We start from the raw sequence: 17,544 nt of genomic DNA, 5'->3' as shown, positions 1-17,544 counted from the left end.
GCCCCCTTCTTTTTTTTCCCTCTCTCTCTCTGTCTTCTTGTTAATTGTTATTGTCTTTCTTGACATATAATCCAAATTTTGTCTGAATAATAATGATAATAAACAAACAAAAGTTTGGGATATCATATCTAACACAGACACCGGTCCCACACCATCCTGCACTTTCTGAAGAATTTTGGGCTACTTTTGAGTAATACCAGATATGATAAACAAGGAAAAAGTTATATTTACAAACTTTTTGTTTATAAACTCTTACAAATTACACTAAATATGATCGGTCATATTTCAATCAAGAGTGTATAATCGGTCATACTTAATGTAATATATAAAAAAAAGTTAGTAAACGGATCCCTCCTCGATAAACAAAAGGAAAAGCTGGAAAATTGAATTCTTTTAAAACTAATTCTACATTGTAGTCCATCATATGCATGATTTGCTTTAGTACATGATTGGCTACATTCTGGTTCCACATGGTTGTCCACTAATTGGTGAATTGATTGAAATTCCCGGGTGACTCTTCTATGGTACTAAAGTTTATACTATCTTTTATTACATATGGTGAATTACTATCACCCTACCCCCACATAAAGATGTGAATGCTACATTATAGAGACTAAGCTGAACCAACAGAGCAAAGCTCAATTGACCCATAATCAAGCAACTCCTGTATCATCTGCTCAATGTGATCATCTTCAAGAACTGGTTGAAATTGTTGCTGAGAAACTTCAACTTTGCCTTCCACGCCAACCCAATTCCCTTCTAGCCATCTAAAACAAGGTTCAGAGCTTGTTCCAGCAATGGCATTGCCAGAGGCAAATGGATTGGACCTCTGTGATGATATTGCTTGAGGCTCTTTCTGTGCTGGTTTCTGCTTTGCCATTTGAAGGGAAAGGGAAGCCATGTGACACTTATGAAGCTTGGCTGTTAAAGTAGCTGAGAGAAACTTAGATGAAGATGAGTGTGGCTCATTGGGGTTGTATGGGAAATTAGTGCGTGTTTTTGGGCCACACATGAGCCTAGCTGCTTCATCATATGCTCTTGCTGCATCTTCTGCTGTTTCAAAGGTTCCTAGCCATATCCTAGTTTTCCTATAGTCCAAAAAAAATAAAAAATAAAAAGGTTTCAATTTTCATCAACACCAAAAGGTCTTAAGAGTTTAATAATCATATCAAGTCAATAATAGTGTGTAATAAAGAGGTTTGAGAAGTAAAACTAATGCAAAACTGTAAGAGGGGGGGGGGGGGGGGGGGTTAATTGTGATAAAGAAAAACTCAGGTTCATGTGCTATGAAACACTTAATTAAACAGGGTTGTTACAATAAACTAAGGGAAAGTGAATTACAATAAAGGGTGGCGAATTTCAGAGACCCAAGATCCCCAGTGCCTCTGGCGTACACCTCGGTAGCGTTGTTGGGGTCTAGCCATGATGATGATGATGAAAAGAGAAACTTCAAGTTTGAAAACTCAAAGGTGTAATTTTAGTGAAGTGTGTCTTTGAGAAAGAGAAAACATATAGGAAAGGTGACTGAAGTGAAGTGATGTGAAGAAGGAGGAGCTCACCTAAATTTATATAAGGGTCTTTTTGGCAGCGTCCTACTCTTATCAATTTATAAATGGCCCACGCATATGTTTCACCATCTTGTTTGCGGAAATTTTTTGATGATACGGATCCACTGTAAACTCGGTGCATCTCTTATTTATATTGTGAGATGTATTTTATTTTTGTTAAATTAATAATAAATAATTTATTTCAAAATTAAGACAGATAGTGATTTGATATAAAGTAAAATACATGTCACAATATAAGTGGAAGATGCACCAAATTTTCGATAGATCTGTAATACCAAAGATATTCTCCTTGTTTGCAGACTAAAATTTAACCTTGGTGTTTGAAAAATATATCTTTTATCAATTGTGTTTTTATATATACATTTTATTAAATTAGCTCTTAACATTTGAGATTTTTTAATTTTTTTTTCATTCATTTGAGTTTAATAATGTTAATTTTTAAAACTAATTTTGTAACATTCGAAGATGATATAATATGTCTAATTTAACTAATTAGGCTAAAATAATCTCCTTTGACCAAAATCTCATATAGATACACTTATATATATTCAAAAAAAAAAATATTACACATATTTTGATCTCCCTTCATTCTCGTTTGGTGTCTTTTAGTTCTAGTAATTTCATAGATTATAATTATTTTATCATATATATCACATGAACTTTCTTTCAAGGGTTTCATGCCTCTCACGTTGTATGAGATAAAATTATCTCCTATACATACGTAAAAATATGTGGGGCTTAAAGCAATAGGATTGGTCTAGTGGTGAAGTGTTTAAGTAGTTTGTATTAGGTTGTGTGTTCAATTCTCACCACTATATATATATATATATATATATATATATATATATATATATATATATATATATATAAAGATCCATTTTCTCTCTCTCTCTTTCCTTCTTATATGACCCCGCATGGTCCCCTATATTTTTTTATATGTGTAAGAGATAAAATTGTTAATACGTCTCAAATTATGAGTGCACAAAAAATAAGAAGCTAAAATTAAGCTATTTTGTGGAGGTGATATGGAGTGTACCATACTATGACTTTAGAGTATGTGAAGAGTAAGCCACTAAATTTGGTCTAGTGGTGAGAGATTTGGATAGATTGTATTAAGTTATGTGTTCAATTCTCACTTGTATCAAAAAAAAAAAAAAAAGAGTATGTGAAGAGTAACATAAAAGTTATATAAAGAATTTTAAAGTTACATAAAAGCTATTTCAAAGTCACATAAAGAACTTTAAAGTTGCATAAATTTGTGTGGCGTCATCTTTTGAAGTTACATATAAGCTTTTAAAGTTGTATAAATTTACATTATGTCATCTTTTGACTTAATAATTTTAAACTTAAATAGATGGAAAAAAGAAAAAAAAAATTAGAGACTAAATTAATAGCATGAGGAAAGATCTTTTGACCATAGAGTAAGACTAAAATATAACCGTTAAATGGATTGAAATCAATGATTGAAATAAGATGTAAGACTTTTTATTTTTACAGCCATAAACTCATAACAATGTATCTCATATTATTTTTATTTTTATTTTTCTTAAAAGATGATGGATCCCACATTTTCTTCTCCCTGCTGCAAAATATGATCCTCTACATGACAGCAGAGGTATAAAGCCCTAATAATATATACTCAGCAGTTCATAGTTGTTACTAAAACCTAGAGGTGGCAAAGCGGGCTGCCCGCCCCGCCCAGCCCCTGCCCGCCAAGCCCCTGCCCGCCAAAAAGCGGGCTGGCCCGCCCCGCCCCGCCATTGAAGGTGGGCTAGATATCTCTGTCCGCCAAGCCCGTCACATTTTACACTAAAAATTAAAAAAAAAAAATATCAGCCCGGGCGAGCTGGCGGGTTTAGAAAACTCAGCCCGCCCCGCCCCGTTTGGCGGGCGGGGCGGGCTCGGCCCATTTTGCCAGCTCTACTAAAACCTTCATTCCTCATCTATAAATAGTTTCATTATTCTATACTATGTAGTATAATATCATGAAGTATTTGGTACAATACTAAACCCAAATTTACACTCTGCTAACTGTTGAACTCAATTTAATTGCCACATACTTGTCATCTATTTGCGTATACTGGACATGGTGTTTCCAAAAATCAGCATGCAATTGGCTGTTACTAAGATAGACAATAAGGATATCCATGTGAGAATCATCCCTGATTTTTTATATGACGACAAGTCTAAAAGAGGAAGTAAGCATGTTTGTCTATTATTGAAGATGTTAGTGGACATAGCTACGTGGCTCACTTCACAGTTTCCTTAACTTGGGAAACCTTCCCATATGCCACAATGCAAGGTGAAGACACAAATTCATGTGTGATGTAAGGAATCTTTTCGCACACATGATATAAGTAATTGAGAAGTTTTGGGCTAAGGTGTGTTTGGATACATTAATAATATAATTCAATAGTATGTTCATGTATAACTCTAATAGTTGAAAGTATGGTTATTTGAGTCTATATGGGGTGAAGTCCAATAGCTTGTATTATCTCTAGGGTTTCTTAAGCTGGAGATAACACTGTTGAGCATTGCAAAACTTGATGTCTCTTGGTGTAATACGTCAAACACCTATAAACCATTCTCTCTCAAACTCATAACCTCCAACAAGGTGTAAAGTGAAGGATTAAATTTTTTTAATCATTGGTTTTATGTAAACGAGGTTTATATATATATATATATATATATATATATATATATATATATATATATATATATTGTGTGCATATGTCATTCCTTTTATGTAATTTTAAAGCCCCTCCTCTATTTTTTTTTTTTTAGGGTGTGTGGTTTGGGGTCTTGTAGGATAGTAGCTGCTATTTTTGACCTCCTATTATTTTGTTGCATTAGGCAATATTCCAAGTTAGCAAACATTGATTTTGACATGAATTAATGGGTTACCCGTCCTGTTTTCCCTCGTTCTCTCAAAAGCTTAGGTCAGCCTCACATGCCAACCAAGTTGGGTCTTGCTACCCCCAACAAAATATAAGGCTCATCTACTCCATAAAATGCACGTTGTGTGAAACTTGAAGCTATAAGGTGCTATTTTACATTATAATAATGCTTGGTGTAGAAAAGCATTAGACATATTGATTTACATTTGTCTGAGGTTATATAATTAAATTGTGAGCATATAAAAAAATAAAGTGAAATCGATTGTAATTAAATTTTCAAAAATATATAAATACGAAGTGATGTATGTGATTATCATTATTCATTATATTATGTCTACCCATAAGAGTTTACATGTGAGATGGACATCATGTTTTTTTTTAAAAAAAATTGTAAGTTAATTTAATATAGTTTTTTTTTCCTTTCCTCTAAAAGTAACAGCAAACAAAAATCTGGATGGTATATCATTTTAATTTTTTGAAAATTTTTATAATGATTTTCATATTTTTGATATATAAATATAAAAAATAGTTACACTTTTTCATGAAATTAATTAAAGTAAAAAATTATTGATATAATTTCTTTTTGGTGATTAAGACTCGGATCATTAACTGTTGACAAGTTACAACAATACAATCACTATATGAAGCTAAATGTTGAAGATAGAAAAAAAAAAAATCGCATTATTTTTGGGAGTTGGGACAAAATTTTAGTATTTGAGCATTGGATATTTTATAATTTTAAAATTGACTGTTTGTTCAGAAAAAATAAATAAAAAGAATCTCGAATTAATCTTATTAAATCCAACTAAAATAGGATTTACGAAAATTGGTTATATACCTTTTTGCGGTCCAAATTATAAATAAAAACAAGAAAAGAAAAATATTTGGCCTTTTAGGTCCTCCAAAAAGTATAGTAATAAGTAATAACTACAATGAACTTCCATAAAAACCGTACGTCTTCGTGGGTGTATAATTTTATAATGATCTTCGTATATTCTATGACGTACATTTGTATGTAAATTTTTAAATGGATTTAACATCTATGTCTAACTAATCTAATAATAAATATTTCAAAGTAATTTGTTTAAAATAAAGAAAAACTTTATATTCTTTTTTTGTTTTTTGTTTTATGCAGGCAGGTAGTATCAGTCCTTTTCCAAAAACAAATAATAAAATAGTTGGTTCTAAAAAGACTATAAATATTCTAAGTTATTCTGCTTACGCCTCTCAGAGAGTGATGGGGTCTCTTAAGAAGAATGAAAGGACATTATAATATAATTAGCTGGATAAACTAGTTTTGGAGCCAAATATATCAAAGTCATCTCTTACTTGTGTCTTTCTATCGTTGACATGGTAAATGCTGAACGTTAAACTTTATTCCATCATTTACTCTCATTATTAAAAACATTAAAAATTAGGTTTACAAGAGAAAGCCGGCATAAGGCAGAGAATACGTACATGTTATCTACATACAATACCATCATACATTTTATCAATATTAATTCTAAAAAATGAATCATAAAAATCTAGCAAGTATATGATTAACATTACTTTTAACTGGCATGATTAATTAAGAGCAAAACACAACTTCTGATCATGATTTGGTGTATCGTGCATTTTTTCCATAAAGAAATTAAGAAAGAAAAAACAGATCGACTCTGTGCTTTCTATTAATTTCAATTTTCCAAAATGTTTAATCCAATGAACAAGTAGTTAATGGTTCTAAATGATTAATTCTATTAAACATGATAATTATCCAGATATATATATATATATATATATATATATATATATATATATATATATATATATGCAGTTTTCATTTCTGAAATTTGTATACTCAGCGCCTAGTATTTTGCATTTACTTTTTTTACGGTCTTATTTGCAATTACTAGTATCTTATTGTACTGCGATTTAGTTATGTGTTTTTTTAATAATGGAATTTCCCAAAATTAATGTGGATGAGTTAATTGAAATTGTAAAGTAATATACATCATATTAATTTAACAAATTTGTAACATGATTGACACCAATACTTATAAATTTCAAGTATAGATTATCTATTTATTTATGTTATATTTCTTTTTTGAAAATATTCCAATCGGTTCATTGCTTCACAACTAATCCGATTCAGGGTGGGTCCAGGATTAAGGTTTTAAACTCCTCCCAAAAGTGGTACTGAGAAGATTCGAACACATGCTCTCATCCCCACCTGCTTAACTCCCATGCGCCAACTGAGCTACCACCATTTGGTTTTATGTTATATTTCTATGAGATTTTTTATACTACTAATACTAAATGAAAACTTTCAATTCCTTCAAATTAAATCTAAAAATGATTAAATACTTTGATCATATACTTTTATATATCCAAGTTAAAAATCTAAAGTAATAATTACAATTCATCATAAAATTAAATCTTGCCTTCATTAAAAAAGGAACTGAAAAATGAAAAATTTCTTCTTATTTAAAATAGTACTTACACTTCAAAACGATTTATGCACCAATACCATACATATATTATATTTTGAATAATTTTCAAATTTTTTTAAATTTTAATATACTTCTAGCTTATATTTTTAAATTATTTTGAGTTTCCGTAGGGTACGAGTGAAATATTATAATAATTAGATAAATAATAATATTTAGTATATATAATATAATTAATATTAATTTATGAAACACCTATATATATATATTCTAATATAGTATTTAGTTTTATATTATTTTTATACATTATATTTTAATTCAATTGTGCTTTATAAGTCAAATATGGTAGTTATATATATTCATATATATCGTGTATGTATCCATACTTTCTGCTAATAAAAAAATCAACAAGAAGACAATTTTTACATAAAAAAATTTAAATAGATGTGGACTTAATAGGTTTTATGCAGCGGGGCTTTGAATTATATACATGCTTTATGTGACATATGTCTCTCATAGTTTTTTAAACGAAGAATGCAAACCAGAAAAAAAAAATTAAAACAAAAAAAAAGGCAAAAGAGTATCAACCTAATGATAAGTTATACGCACAAATTAGAAAGTGTTTAGTACAAATGAGCCATTCCATAAAATGATGTTTTTCCAACTTCAGTCTTTTTTATAGTCACTTGCTATATCTAAGGGACATATGTTTTGCAAGATAGCTACAACTGTTTGTCCTTATCATCTGCGTAATGTATCTTCGTATTTAATTGACTTTTTTTTATTTATATTTTATGAAGTATCATGGCTGTTGAATGAACAGAACACGTGCACTATCCAACCCCTTTTGATCTTATGTATTTATTATTGTCGCAATAATAACGCTATAAGGCTCTTCCATTTGTAATGCAACTGATTAATGCATTATTTTGTATATCGATCGAATTGCATCAATACAAGCAAATACCTAGCATTACTAATAATGAATAATAATTACAATTTTAATAGTATCATAGGATCGAACAACATTCATAAATGATGAGGTCTCCTAGGCTTCCAATTGTGTCAATGCATGTAATTTTTAATCACTAATAGACCAGCACCTGCCTGGTGAACCAGCATATGTAGTACAAGATGTAAATGATAATAATTACTTATATTCTAATGAATAATACAATAACCTAAAGAATTAGTTAGAGAAAATGGGAATGGTGGTGCCAAATTCCAAGAATCAATTGTCAATGGCTTTTGTTAACCAAAGACTACTCCAACTCCTTAGCAAAGCATTTAATTGCAGTTTATCACTTTCACTCTCTTACTCCTTTCAATCCTCTCAATTATGATTCTTACAAATAGTACAATGATTATATACTTTTTATGATTATGAAATTAACTATTTAAGCAACCTTGTATTGTGAAAAACATCCAATATAGCGATGGAGTGAGGAGAGGGGCATGCATAAGAAATTATTTTTCCAATACTATTTATAGTAATAAACTACAATGGAGAGACTTTTCAATTTAACCTCCAAATCCATGTTCTTAGTTGCTCTCAATTTCTTTTTTCATTTGGTTGATGGAAAAGTTTAAGGAGAGGGATCGTTTCCTTCATTTTATACTAAAGAGAATCACCTAACTTGCAATAGAATGACAAATTTTCTATCAATAAAGGATTCCCAAATTCAAACTCAAATTATGTAGTTGTCATGAGTGTAAAGTGGACCAAGTGAATCAATTGCTATTGAAAAGTTGTTCTCAAATATATCTTATTGAAATAACAATAGTTAAGATAACACTCCTTTAAAGGAAATTTATTTCTAAAGTGAGTAAGTAAAAATATATTTATCTTTTATTTCTCAAATATATACTTTTATTTATATACTTTAAGACAAATTCGGTTTAAACAAAGTTTTTCTAAAAAATTAAAGACAGCCCTTCTGTTACTGAATAAGAGGTATCACTATACACTGTACTATGAAGACCGGCAAATAGCCCTTTATGGTTAGTGTGTCTTAATTAGTGTTCATAGCTTCTAAATAAATAAGATGTATAAGCCTCTGTTCGTGTTGGGGGGTTAAGGATAGTGGAAATTGCCGAATCTTTACTAAGACTCTTCATGAATTATTATGCAAGATTTATATCGGTCGGTCCACCTATCTTTGTAAACTCAATTAACTAAAAAAAATCCACATAATTATGATAATTGTGAGGCGAAATGATTTTTAATCATCTTCCCCACACAAAGAAAGGAAACTTAGAACTTTCGTGCTAATTTTATTGGTAAATTTAGTGTTAATCCAATTTAGAAAAGTAACCTATAATATTAATATTGTTTGAATGAATAATTTGTATGCACGTTTAGGATGATCCAATGAAAATTTATTACACATACACACATATATATATATATATATACGGGACAAATTCTTTTTACACCAGTGTAAAATTAACAAGTTTTACACCACATCTTAATCGTTGATAGACGAAAATCATCGGTTAGTATTTGTAGTGTAATTAATGATTAATTAATATTAATTAATTCATATGACTACCTAAATTATAACCGTTGAATTTACGAAAATCAACAGTTGAGATGTGGTGTAAGACTCATTAGTCTTATACCGGTATAAAATAATCCTGATCTTTTATATATATATATATATATATATATATATATATATATATATATATATATATATATATATATATATATATATATATATATATATATATATATATATATATTTGTTTTGGGGGAGTAGAATAGAGGAATTTTATTAAGAAACTTAAGGTTGACCATAATATCTGGGAGTAAAACTTTACTACTTCAGCAGTACTTATTTGACATTAATCATAAAAGAGTAAGTAGAATAAATAGTGAGCTTGATTTTTTTTTTCCTTAATAGATTATGCATTGAATTGTCCGTACTAACTGAAGAAAATTTTCTCCTTTTATTAAATTTCTTTTAATTTTATTTTATATTTCACTTTTAGTTCTAGATGAACATAAAGTGGTTTGAGTGCTAGCAAACCAGCGACTAAGTTAAAGAACAGGCGTGCTGTTAGAATCATAGAAATCGAAAGCAGTGATCATTTTCAACGAGGAAAAACTTTTCTTGGCATTATATGTTCCACTTTGATTATCCTCCATCTATGCACGCATTAAAATTTTAGTTAGCCCTATTATATAAGAACTTCTAGTGGGCCACACTTGATATTTAAAGTCAAGGGTACTAGTCATTTCAACTTGGGTGGGGCTCACATCACATGCTAAACTTCAAAACTTAGAAGACATAGCAAATGTTACACACTTCGGTCACTTGGGGTTTAAAGATCCTATCAGGAATTATATGTACTAAATTACCGATTTTTTGCCAAACATTGACACAGCTTCAAAGGTTGTTAATGTTTACTACAAATGATCGAATACATACAGGACAGGTACATATCATGTTATCATTAAACGATGATGACATTGGGATCAAGAAATGAAGAGGCAAGCCTCCTTCATTGCTTCTTTGTGTATGAAACAAAGAATCCATCATGATCCATCAACATGAATTGTAAAAGATATCAGAGCATCATTTGAATCTGTACATGGGATCAAAGAGCAGCAGCTTAAACCATACCAATACACCGGCAGAGTATAAAAATGGGCAAACCTAAGAAAAAAAAATTTAAAATGAAAAACCAAAGTACTAGTTACAATCTTTTCATTTTAGCTGTTGCACCAAAACATTAAATGGCCGATCTGTTGATTCCAGAGTATCAAAGCCCTTCTATGAATGCACCAAAACACCAGGAACCTTTAACACGAAGTTTCACTTTCTACCCGTTGCTCCCGTACGTGGCTTACCTTTAACCTCAGACTCCTGCTCACATGGAAAAAAAAAAAAAAGAGGTTACTCCTAAACTCTAAAGCTTGTTGCATATATAAAATGGGAAGAAAACTGTTACATGAGCGATAAACAGAAAGAACAGAGCCAAAAGTAATAGAGAAAGATCTGGTATTATTCATATGGAACCAAAGAATCACAAGAGGAAAACTCTTGCCAAAGCAAACTACCTCTTTACAACGAGGAACTCATTCACCAGTCAAAACTTAACAAGATATTCCCCTGTGAGTGAGGCCCCTGCCTCACTATTTATACCCCCTCTAGATACTGATGTCCACAGCCAACAAACTAACAAATTCCCTAACTAACTCTGTTCACACCTCTTTTAATTCCTTTCTTTTATTCCTTCTTGTATATACCCTCCAAATATGCAGTCTATGCATTTGATGCGTAACAGAAACAATATGAGAATAAACTAGTCAATACCTTCCATGAATGCATTATGTTAAACTAATCAAATGAAGCAAAAACTAAAGCAAATGAAGCATCCCCATGCTTTTTCTTTTTCATTTTTGGGTGGGGTGGTGATTATCCTCTTAAAAGCCAGTCAATCAGATTTGGAAGATCAAAAGACTAGAGAGTACAATAACATCTTATGAACAAGCATATCATTATTTAGTCATTATTCTTTTCTTCTTCTTTTTTGTTAAGATATATACACCAAATGAAAGATTAAAATTATTGTCCTTGCCATTTTGTTTCATTAATTCATTCCTTTATTTTCACTCAGTGTTAGGGGTGTCAAAACGGGTTGACACGACACAAATTTGACACGACACGAATTCGACACGACACGAGTACATCAACACTAACACGACACGAATTTTTTGCGGGTTGACACGACACGACACGAATAACACGCAAAATAGGGGTCAAAACGGTAATTGACAAAAAAAATTTAAAAAAATGGATCAAAATTTTAAAAAATTAAAAAAATAATAATAAAGAATTAAAAATAAAACAATTTTTAAAAAATACGGGTCGACACGAACACGAATACATCAACACGAACACGACACGAATTTTTTACGTGTCATTTTTCCCAACACGAATACGACACGAATTTTCGTGTCGTGTCGCGGGTCGACCCGCGTGTCAAAACCTATATTGACACCCCTACTCAGTGTCATCCATCCAATGAATTGTTAAATATGTTCATTATTCAACTATTTAAAAACATATGTATGTATGCACAATTGAACCTGTGGTGAGTGCAAATATATGTAGCTCTTCGCTGTGGCTGGATTGTGATTTTCTGCACCCTTGCTCCAATCATAGCAGACCTACAGACATGCATACGGTTTCAGAACCAAATTACTGGTAATTGAATGGAAGGGTCATATCAACATGTCCGCAAAAAACAAGCAAATTTTGTTTAATTACTTTTGAAACAAGTTCAAGGAGAACATAAATTACAAATTTATTCGCTTGACTGAAATCAATTAATCCCAACCTACACTGTATAAGCATAAAACTTTAAGTTTATCACCAAACATATTATCTGAGTGGCAGATGGGTTTTAGGCAACTCATTTCATACTCTGCTTTCAATTATAATTAACTGTTCAAAGATGCTTGGATTCTCAACGAAGTCCTTCAATGTTTAAATTTGTCAATTTAGCATTTTCAATACATGTCAATATCTCATCCTTCTGCAACATCGATTTTAGTAGCATTCATAATTTCTTGGCTTAAAAAAATGATATGAATTATAAGCATTCAACATTCAGTTTATTAATTTAAATTCAAGGACTGAATTAAGCATATTTGAGTGTGCCTTCTAGGGAGCATCATAACTAACTCTCAATCTCCTCTAATCAATAAAAAAAATTGACTATGACAAGCTCCATGAGGTGGACAGTAGGGGGTTGAGAATCCATTTGAGGAATAAAGATAACAAGCATGACGTTTCCCCAAAATGGGGCCACATTGATATGTATGAGGCAAGATTTTGAAATTACTCAGATGATTCAGTTATATAACTTGAAACTGTGAGCCTATAAATACGATTTCTTTACTTGGTTATTTGATTATAGTGTAAATATGTAACTCAACATTTTGAGAAGCATCATAAAATGTTTTCCCCCACAGTATAATATTTAACATCAGAAACAGAGGACAGTTGGATATCTTATTACATGTTTGTATATTTGATATTTTTCATGCATGCACAAAGCATGGGTGTAATGTGCTACAGTGCAAGACATGGAGAGACTTAAATTAAAGAGGCAAAATATGCATATCATACGGATCTTAACAGCAACAAATGTAGGTTTCCTTATTCAAGGAAAAGAATGAAATATGAAACAGAGAAGCAAAAATATCTAAAACTGCATAGAAAGTAAATAACGAAGGTTTGTAAAAACTGCAATATGGGAAAATACCGCATAAGCATATATGGAACCATCATTATTGAATGCACTGCAAGGTATGGGCTGACTACACCTTTGCATGGCCTGCAAAAAGCATGAATATGTAAGTAAAATGACAATAACAACAAATACATCAAAATTCAAAAAGATAACTGAAGGTGGATAGAAGACAATATGTCACTTTCAAGATCTTGATACATGAACATTACAGTAATCAGGGCTCTAAGAACACAAAAAGAAACACAAACACCCAAATCTGATATTGAAAGGGATTCATTCTTCCATTTTCCTGTAAGTGATAACAGGTATATTAGAGACTAAGTGCTCCCATGGCCCCACCCTGATAAAAATAATAGATAGAAAGGAAAGTAACAACAAAAATATCTTGTTGGTGACTACACATGTCTGTGTTCAGCCATACATACAGAATTATAGATAGATCCTACTATGAAACAAAGATGCAAAAACTTTTACACTAGAAGAAAAAAAATTACAGAAGTGTATTTTGGAAATTTCAAAAATCAATTTCACATAGAAAGGAAGCGTGGGAAGGAGAGTTTTAGAGAAAATAGGAACCTTGAGTCTCTGTTTACTGTCCTTATCCCAGAAATTAAAAGCACCATCAGATCCAGCAGTTGCAAAAGTGTGATGTATCTGAATGCAAAGACATCAAATAAGATCTTACATAAAAGAATTTTAATTCCACAACTTTCAAAATGAAACTTAATTAATTTTGACATTAAATGGTGTATTACCGGATGGAAATTTAAGGAGTTGACTGAATATATCTCATTATTCTCTCTGTGACATTTAAAAGTAAAATTTTTGCTTTGTTGTGCATCATCCAGGTGATGCACTCCAACCCGTCCTTCTATTGAGCCAATCTACAGAGAAACAGTATAGTCAATACTCAATAATGTCGGCAATTTAAATTTTTGGAGGCCAAATAGTGATGTTCTCAGTGAATATACAGTAAGGATTTGACCAATTGACCAACAGTGATAATAATATCACCAAGAAAACAACAAATAGCATACAGTGATAACTGATAGGTTCAATACAAAATCCTAGCAAATGATGCATTGACAACCCAGATGGCTAAATGCTTAATGCACATGTACCAGCAGAGTATCCTCAAGCTGTAGAGGCTCTTAACAGCATGGACATATGAGCCCCAAATCAAATATAGAAAGTGCCCCAAGTCATAGCGGTAATAAAATTGAATAAAATAAAAGGATAACAATTAAGACTTCTATAAGGGCATTTGGATGTAAGTGAGGAGTGAAAACATACCAAAAAACCTTGCTGATCTGGAAAAGCAGCAACACATCTTGTCTGATATTTCAGGGGCGATATAATTCTTTTGTACTCAGCCTGTTGGGATTTCAACACAAATTAGAAGAAAAACATATAATATTGACATTTATTTAAGTCAATTGCTACTCAAATATTATTGGGAAATTGGTGATTCTTAATTTTTCCTCATCAAAATGATGGAAAACCAGAAACAGTTAAAAAGGTTAGATATAAATAAATCATGTGACAAGTAAACTTAGATAAAGAACAAAACAGTTTTTAACAGACACACAAAACTGTAATAGAAAAAACAAAAGAATAGTGGTTAAGGAGAACACTCGTATTCCATGTGGGTTGCATGTCCATGAGTTCATTTTACATTTTCTCAATTCTCTCTAATAACCAACTAAATGATAGATGCCATATTTTCTCTTATTTGCCGGCTCCTTAAAGAATAAGATGAAACCCCCACAGTGTAACTGTAAATATGTAATAATATTTTACTTGCCAAATTAAAAAAAAAATGCAGTAATCAAGACAGTTAGAGCACTGAGCTAAATTTTTCATAATGCATTCCTTGTAGAGAATAATTTAAGTAATCTTTAGGATTTTTCCTAAGGTGCGATACCACTGAGTAAGGTTCAGATGATCTGGATCGAATTCCTATAAAGTCCACTGTGCACTTTGGAAGTGCAAGTGGTAATTGTTAAGAAAATCAAGGGATTGTAACAAAAACATAGTTTGATATCCAAATCGTAATTTATATTATGACACCAACCTATTGCTTACAAGGCCTACAAGCAACACAACAACAATAAAATTATTTTAGAAAGAATAAAATATCACCTGAGGATTCTGCAAATTGAAGACAATCAGATTTCTATCTGCAGTTCCCACAACCATCAGAGGATGTTTCACTGTCATTGAATAACAACGTTCAGGGAGTTGCTGAGTATGCACCGGGTTTGACTGCCTAGTATCCCAATATCTAAAGTAAAGAAATAAAGCATAAAATAATTTATAAAGTGGCTAAAACTTCAAGTAATCAACCACATAGATACCAAGAAAATAAATTAGAAAAGTAAATGCATTTTTCTCACCAACATACTAAAATTTTTCATAGCAGCTGTTACAGTGTCACCCAAAGAGGCAATCATAAACTTCCTAAAGTCACATGAATGATTTTGTTACATCTCTTAACACGCTCCCTCATGTAAGAGCTCTTTGGGTTTAAAGAGTGGTCAACGCAACTGCCCATTTTTATTATGTGCCAAAATTCGACTTTTTATTAGGAGAATGAGGGCATCAAGGATTGATCTCCTGATCACTTGGTCACAGAGGCTTTGATACCATGACATAAGCCAACTATCCCAAAGGCTTGAGATGTTGGGTGAAGGCACATAAATGGCTTTATTACATCTATTAACACTTTTCCCTTTGGGCAATTTATGAAAAGACAGAAACAAAGTGAAAATAAACTGATCCAAATGAAGCCACCTACTCGGAGCTATACATTTTAGATAGAATATTATAAGTGTTGTTCTATGTATTATGCTGCCTAACAATTAATAGAAGTGCACTATAATATATCACAATTGAGCATACATTAAATAAAAAAGACCACCTTACCAATATGTTCATGGAAATTGTGACCCGAAAATATGTAGTTTCTATGACCCTAACACAATTCATAAACTTTTCAAATGACCATGGAATGTGTTACTTTTTTCTTGCGTGATTTATACACATTAGCTATTGCATAATAGAAGTGTTCTGTGCTGTTTTTTTTATTTTTGGTAAATAAGTGTTCTGTGCTGTTACTTTGTACACAGTGTTGTCTACTCACTAAAATAATGTTCCTCTTTAGTGGGCCCTAACTCATATAAGCTAGAAAAGACACAGTAGTAAATGTAATCATAATCTGAATTCACATAGTCACACAAAATAAGTAGGACTCTTTATAATAAAAATGAAGAAAGAGAATCAAGATGCATACTTCAGGGTCTTGTCCCAGCTTCCAGTGGCTAAAAGATTCATCTCTGGTATCCATGCAAGGTCTTTGATGGGAGCATCATGCATGGCAACAGTCATTGGTTGTCCACCGGATGTAAGCGGCCACATCTTGACCTGCTTGTCACAACCTCCAGAAAAAACTGTTGTTCCATCATCTTTCCAAGCGGAGCATAAAACCTTGAACAATAAAAGAAACATTAAGTTAAAAAGTCCAACCAATTTCACTCTAGTCTCAAAGAACAATACCAATAATTCTTTTTCTTTTTTTTTTTCAACAAAATGAGTTGAAATTGAAACTCATTACTGGTTGCTCATGAGATATTGAAGCCTTGGGTGTACTTGTGACAACAGTCCCATTCCTTGCTACCTCCCAACACCGAACCTATTAAGGAACAAATTGTCAATCAAACAAACAAACAAAAAGGACAAATTTTGAGAAAAGATAATTAGTGTAAGAGTTTCTTGTTGTGTCTTGACATTTGATGAAGTCATAAATTAAAGAAACAAAGAGAGAGATGGTAAACCTGATTGTCCCATGATGTAGCCACGAGGAAATTGGCCTTGGAACTGAAAGAAAGACTCGAAACAGAATCCCCAGGTGGTTGTGCTACCTTCAAAAATGTATGGTTGATGTAAACCCTAGTTGACAAACAATAAACCCTGAAACCAAACATGGCATCAACATTGCAGACTCAAGACCCAGAAAAATTACCTCGTACGATTTGTTCGGATTTGTGTTAGCGGCACCGAAAGTCGACATTTTGATCACACCCCAACACGAAGAATGAGCGAGAAAGAGAGGTTAGTTCAAAGGGGTGAGTGAGTGACTGAGAGAAATGAAAAGTTTGATTTATACAAACTTATTAGGGAAAAGTGTCTATCATTTAAAATTACACAACTTACATCCTTTCACTCTCACAAAGAGGTGGGGCCCACACCTTTATTTTTTTTGTCAACTCTCTCTCCTCCTTTATCTATCTCTTTCTCTCTCTTAAAATGACACAACTTTACATCCTTTAAAATTATACACACTTTTCCCAACTTATTAACCCTACTCCTTTTTTATTATGGTTA

General features: G+C 31.8%; 2 protein-coding genes across 2 annotated transcripts; both read right to left on the bottom strand.

The window, feature by feature from the left end:
• Positions 1-613: 613 nt before the first annotated feature.
• LOC133286674 (ethylene-responsive transcription factor ERF003-like) lies at positions 614-1,424 on the bottom strand. The gene is made up of 2 exons (XM_061484118.1): positions 1,342-1,424; positions 614-1,088 (listed from the first exon to the last, which is right to left on the bottom strand). Exons 1-2 carry the CDS (start codon positions 1,422-1,424, stop codon positions 614-616), a joined length of 558 nt encoding a protein of 185 aa, XP_061340102.1.
• A 9,014-nt stretch (positions 1,425-10,438) lies between these two features.
• LOC133286644 (protein RAE1) lies at positions 10,439-17,284 on the bottom strand. Its single transcript, XM_061484081.1, has 11 exons — positions 17,183-17,284; positions 16,995-17,081; positions 16,775-16,852; positions 16,454-16,647; positions 15,304-15,445; positions 14,455-14,535; positions 13,917-14,045; positions 13,738-13,815; positions 13,174-13,245; positions 11,993-12,073; positions 10,439-10,766 (listed from the first exon to the last, which is right to left on the bottom strand). Exons 1-11 carry the CDS (start codon positions 17,228-17,230, stop codon positions 10,716-10,718), a joined length of 1,041 nt encoding a protein of 346 aa, XP_061340065.1. The 5' UTR covers positions 17,231-17,284; the 3' UTR covers positions 10,439-10,715.
• Positions 17,285-17,544: the final 260 nt, after the last annotated feature.

The sequence above is a fragment of the Gastrolobium bilobum genome, unplaced genomic scaffold (genome assembly GCF_033153095.1).
Source record: "Gastrolobium bilobum isolate Gb01-03AN ecotype WA unplaced genomic scaffold, APGP_CSIRO_Gbil_v1 utg5155, whole genome shotgun sequence".
In the NCBI taxonomy this organism is placed as follows: domain Eukaryota; kingdom Viridiplantae; phylum Streptophyta; class Magnoliopsida; order Fabales; family Fabaceae; genus Gastrolobium; species Gastrolobium bilobum.
Note: the sequence above shows the minus strand (reverse complement) of the source record. Positions and strands in the feature narration are given on the sequence as shown.

What these genes read in the sequence shown, in the direction of transcription:
- LOC133286674 (XM_061484118.1), bottom strand. Translation starts at nt 1,424, where the DNA reads ATGGCTAGACCCCAACAACGCTACCGAGGTGTACGCCAGAGGCACTGG. An exon ending in GAAATTCGCCACCCTTTATT is followed by an intron (nt 1,089 to 1,341) that starts GTAATTCACTTT and finishes TTTGGACTATAG; the next exon opens with GAAAACTAGGATATGGCTAG.
- LOC133286644 (XM_061484081.1), bottom strand. Translation starts at nt 17,230, where the DNA reads ATGTCGACTTTCGGTGCCGCTAACACAAATCCGAACAAATCGTACGAG. An exon ending in ATCCGAACAAATCGTACGAG is followed by an intron (nt 17,082 to 17,182) that starts GTAATTTTTCTG and finishes ACATTTTTGAAG; the next exon opens with GTAGCACAACCACCTGGGGA. An exon ending in CAGATCAGCAAGGTTTTTTG is followed by an intron (nt 14,046 to 14,454) that starts GTATGTTTTCAC and finishes GTTTCTCTGTAG; the next exon opens with ATTGGCTCAATAGAAGGACG.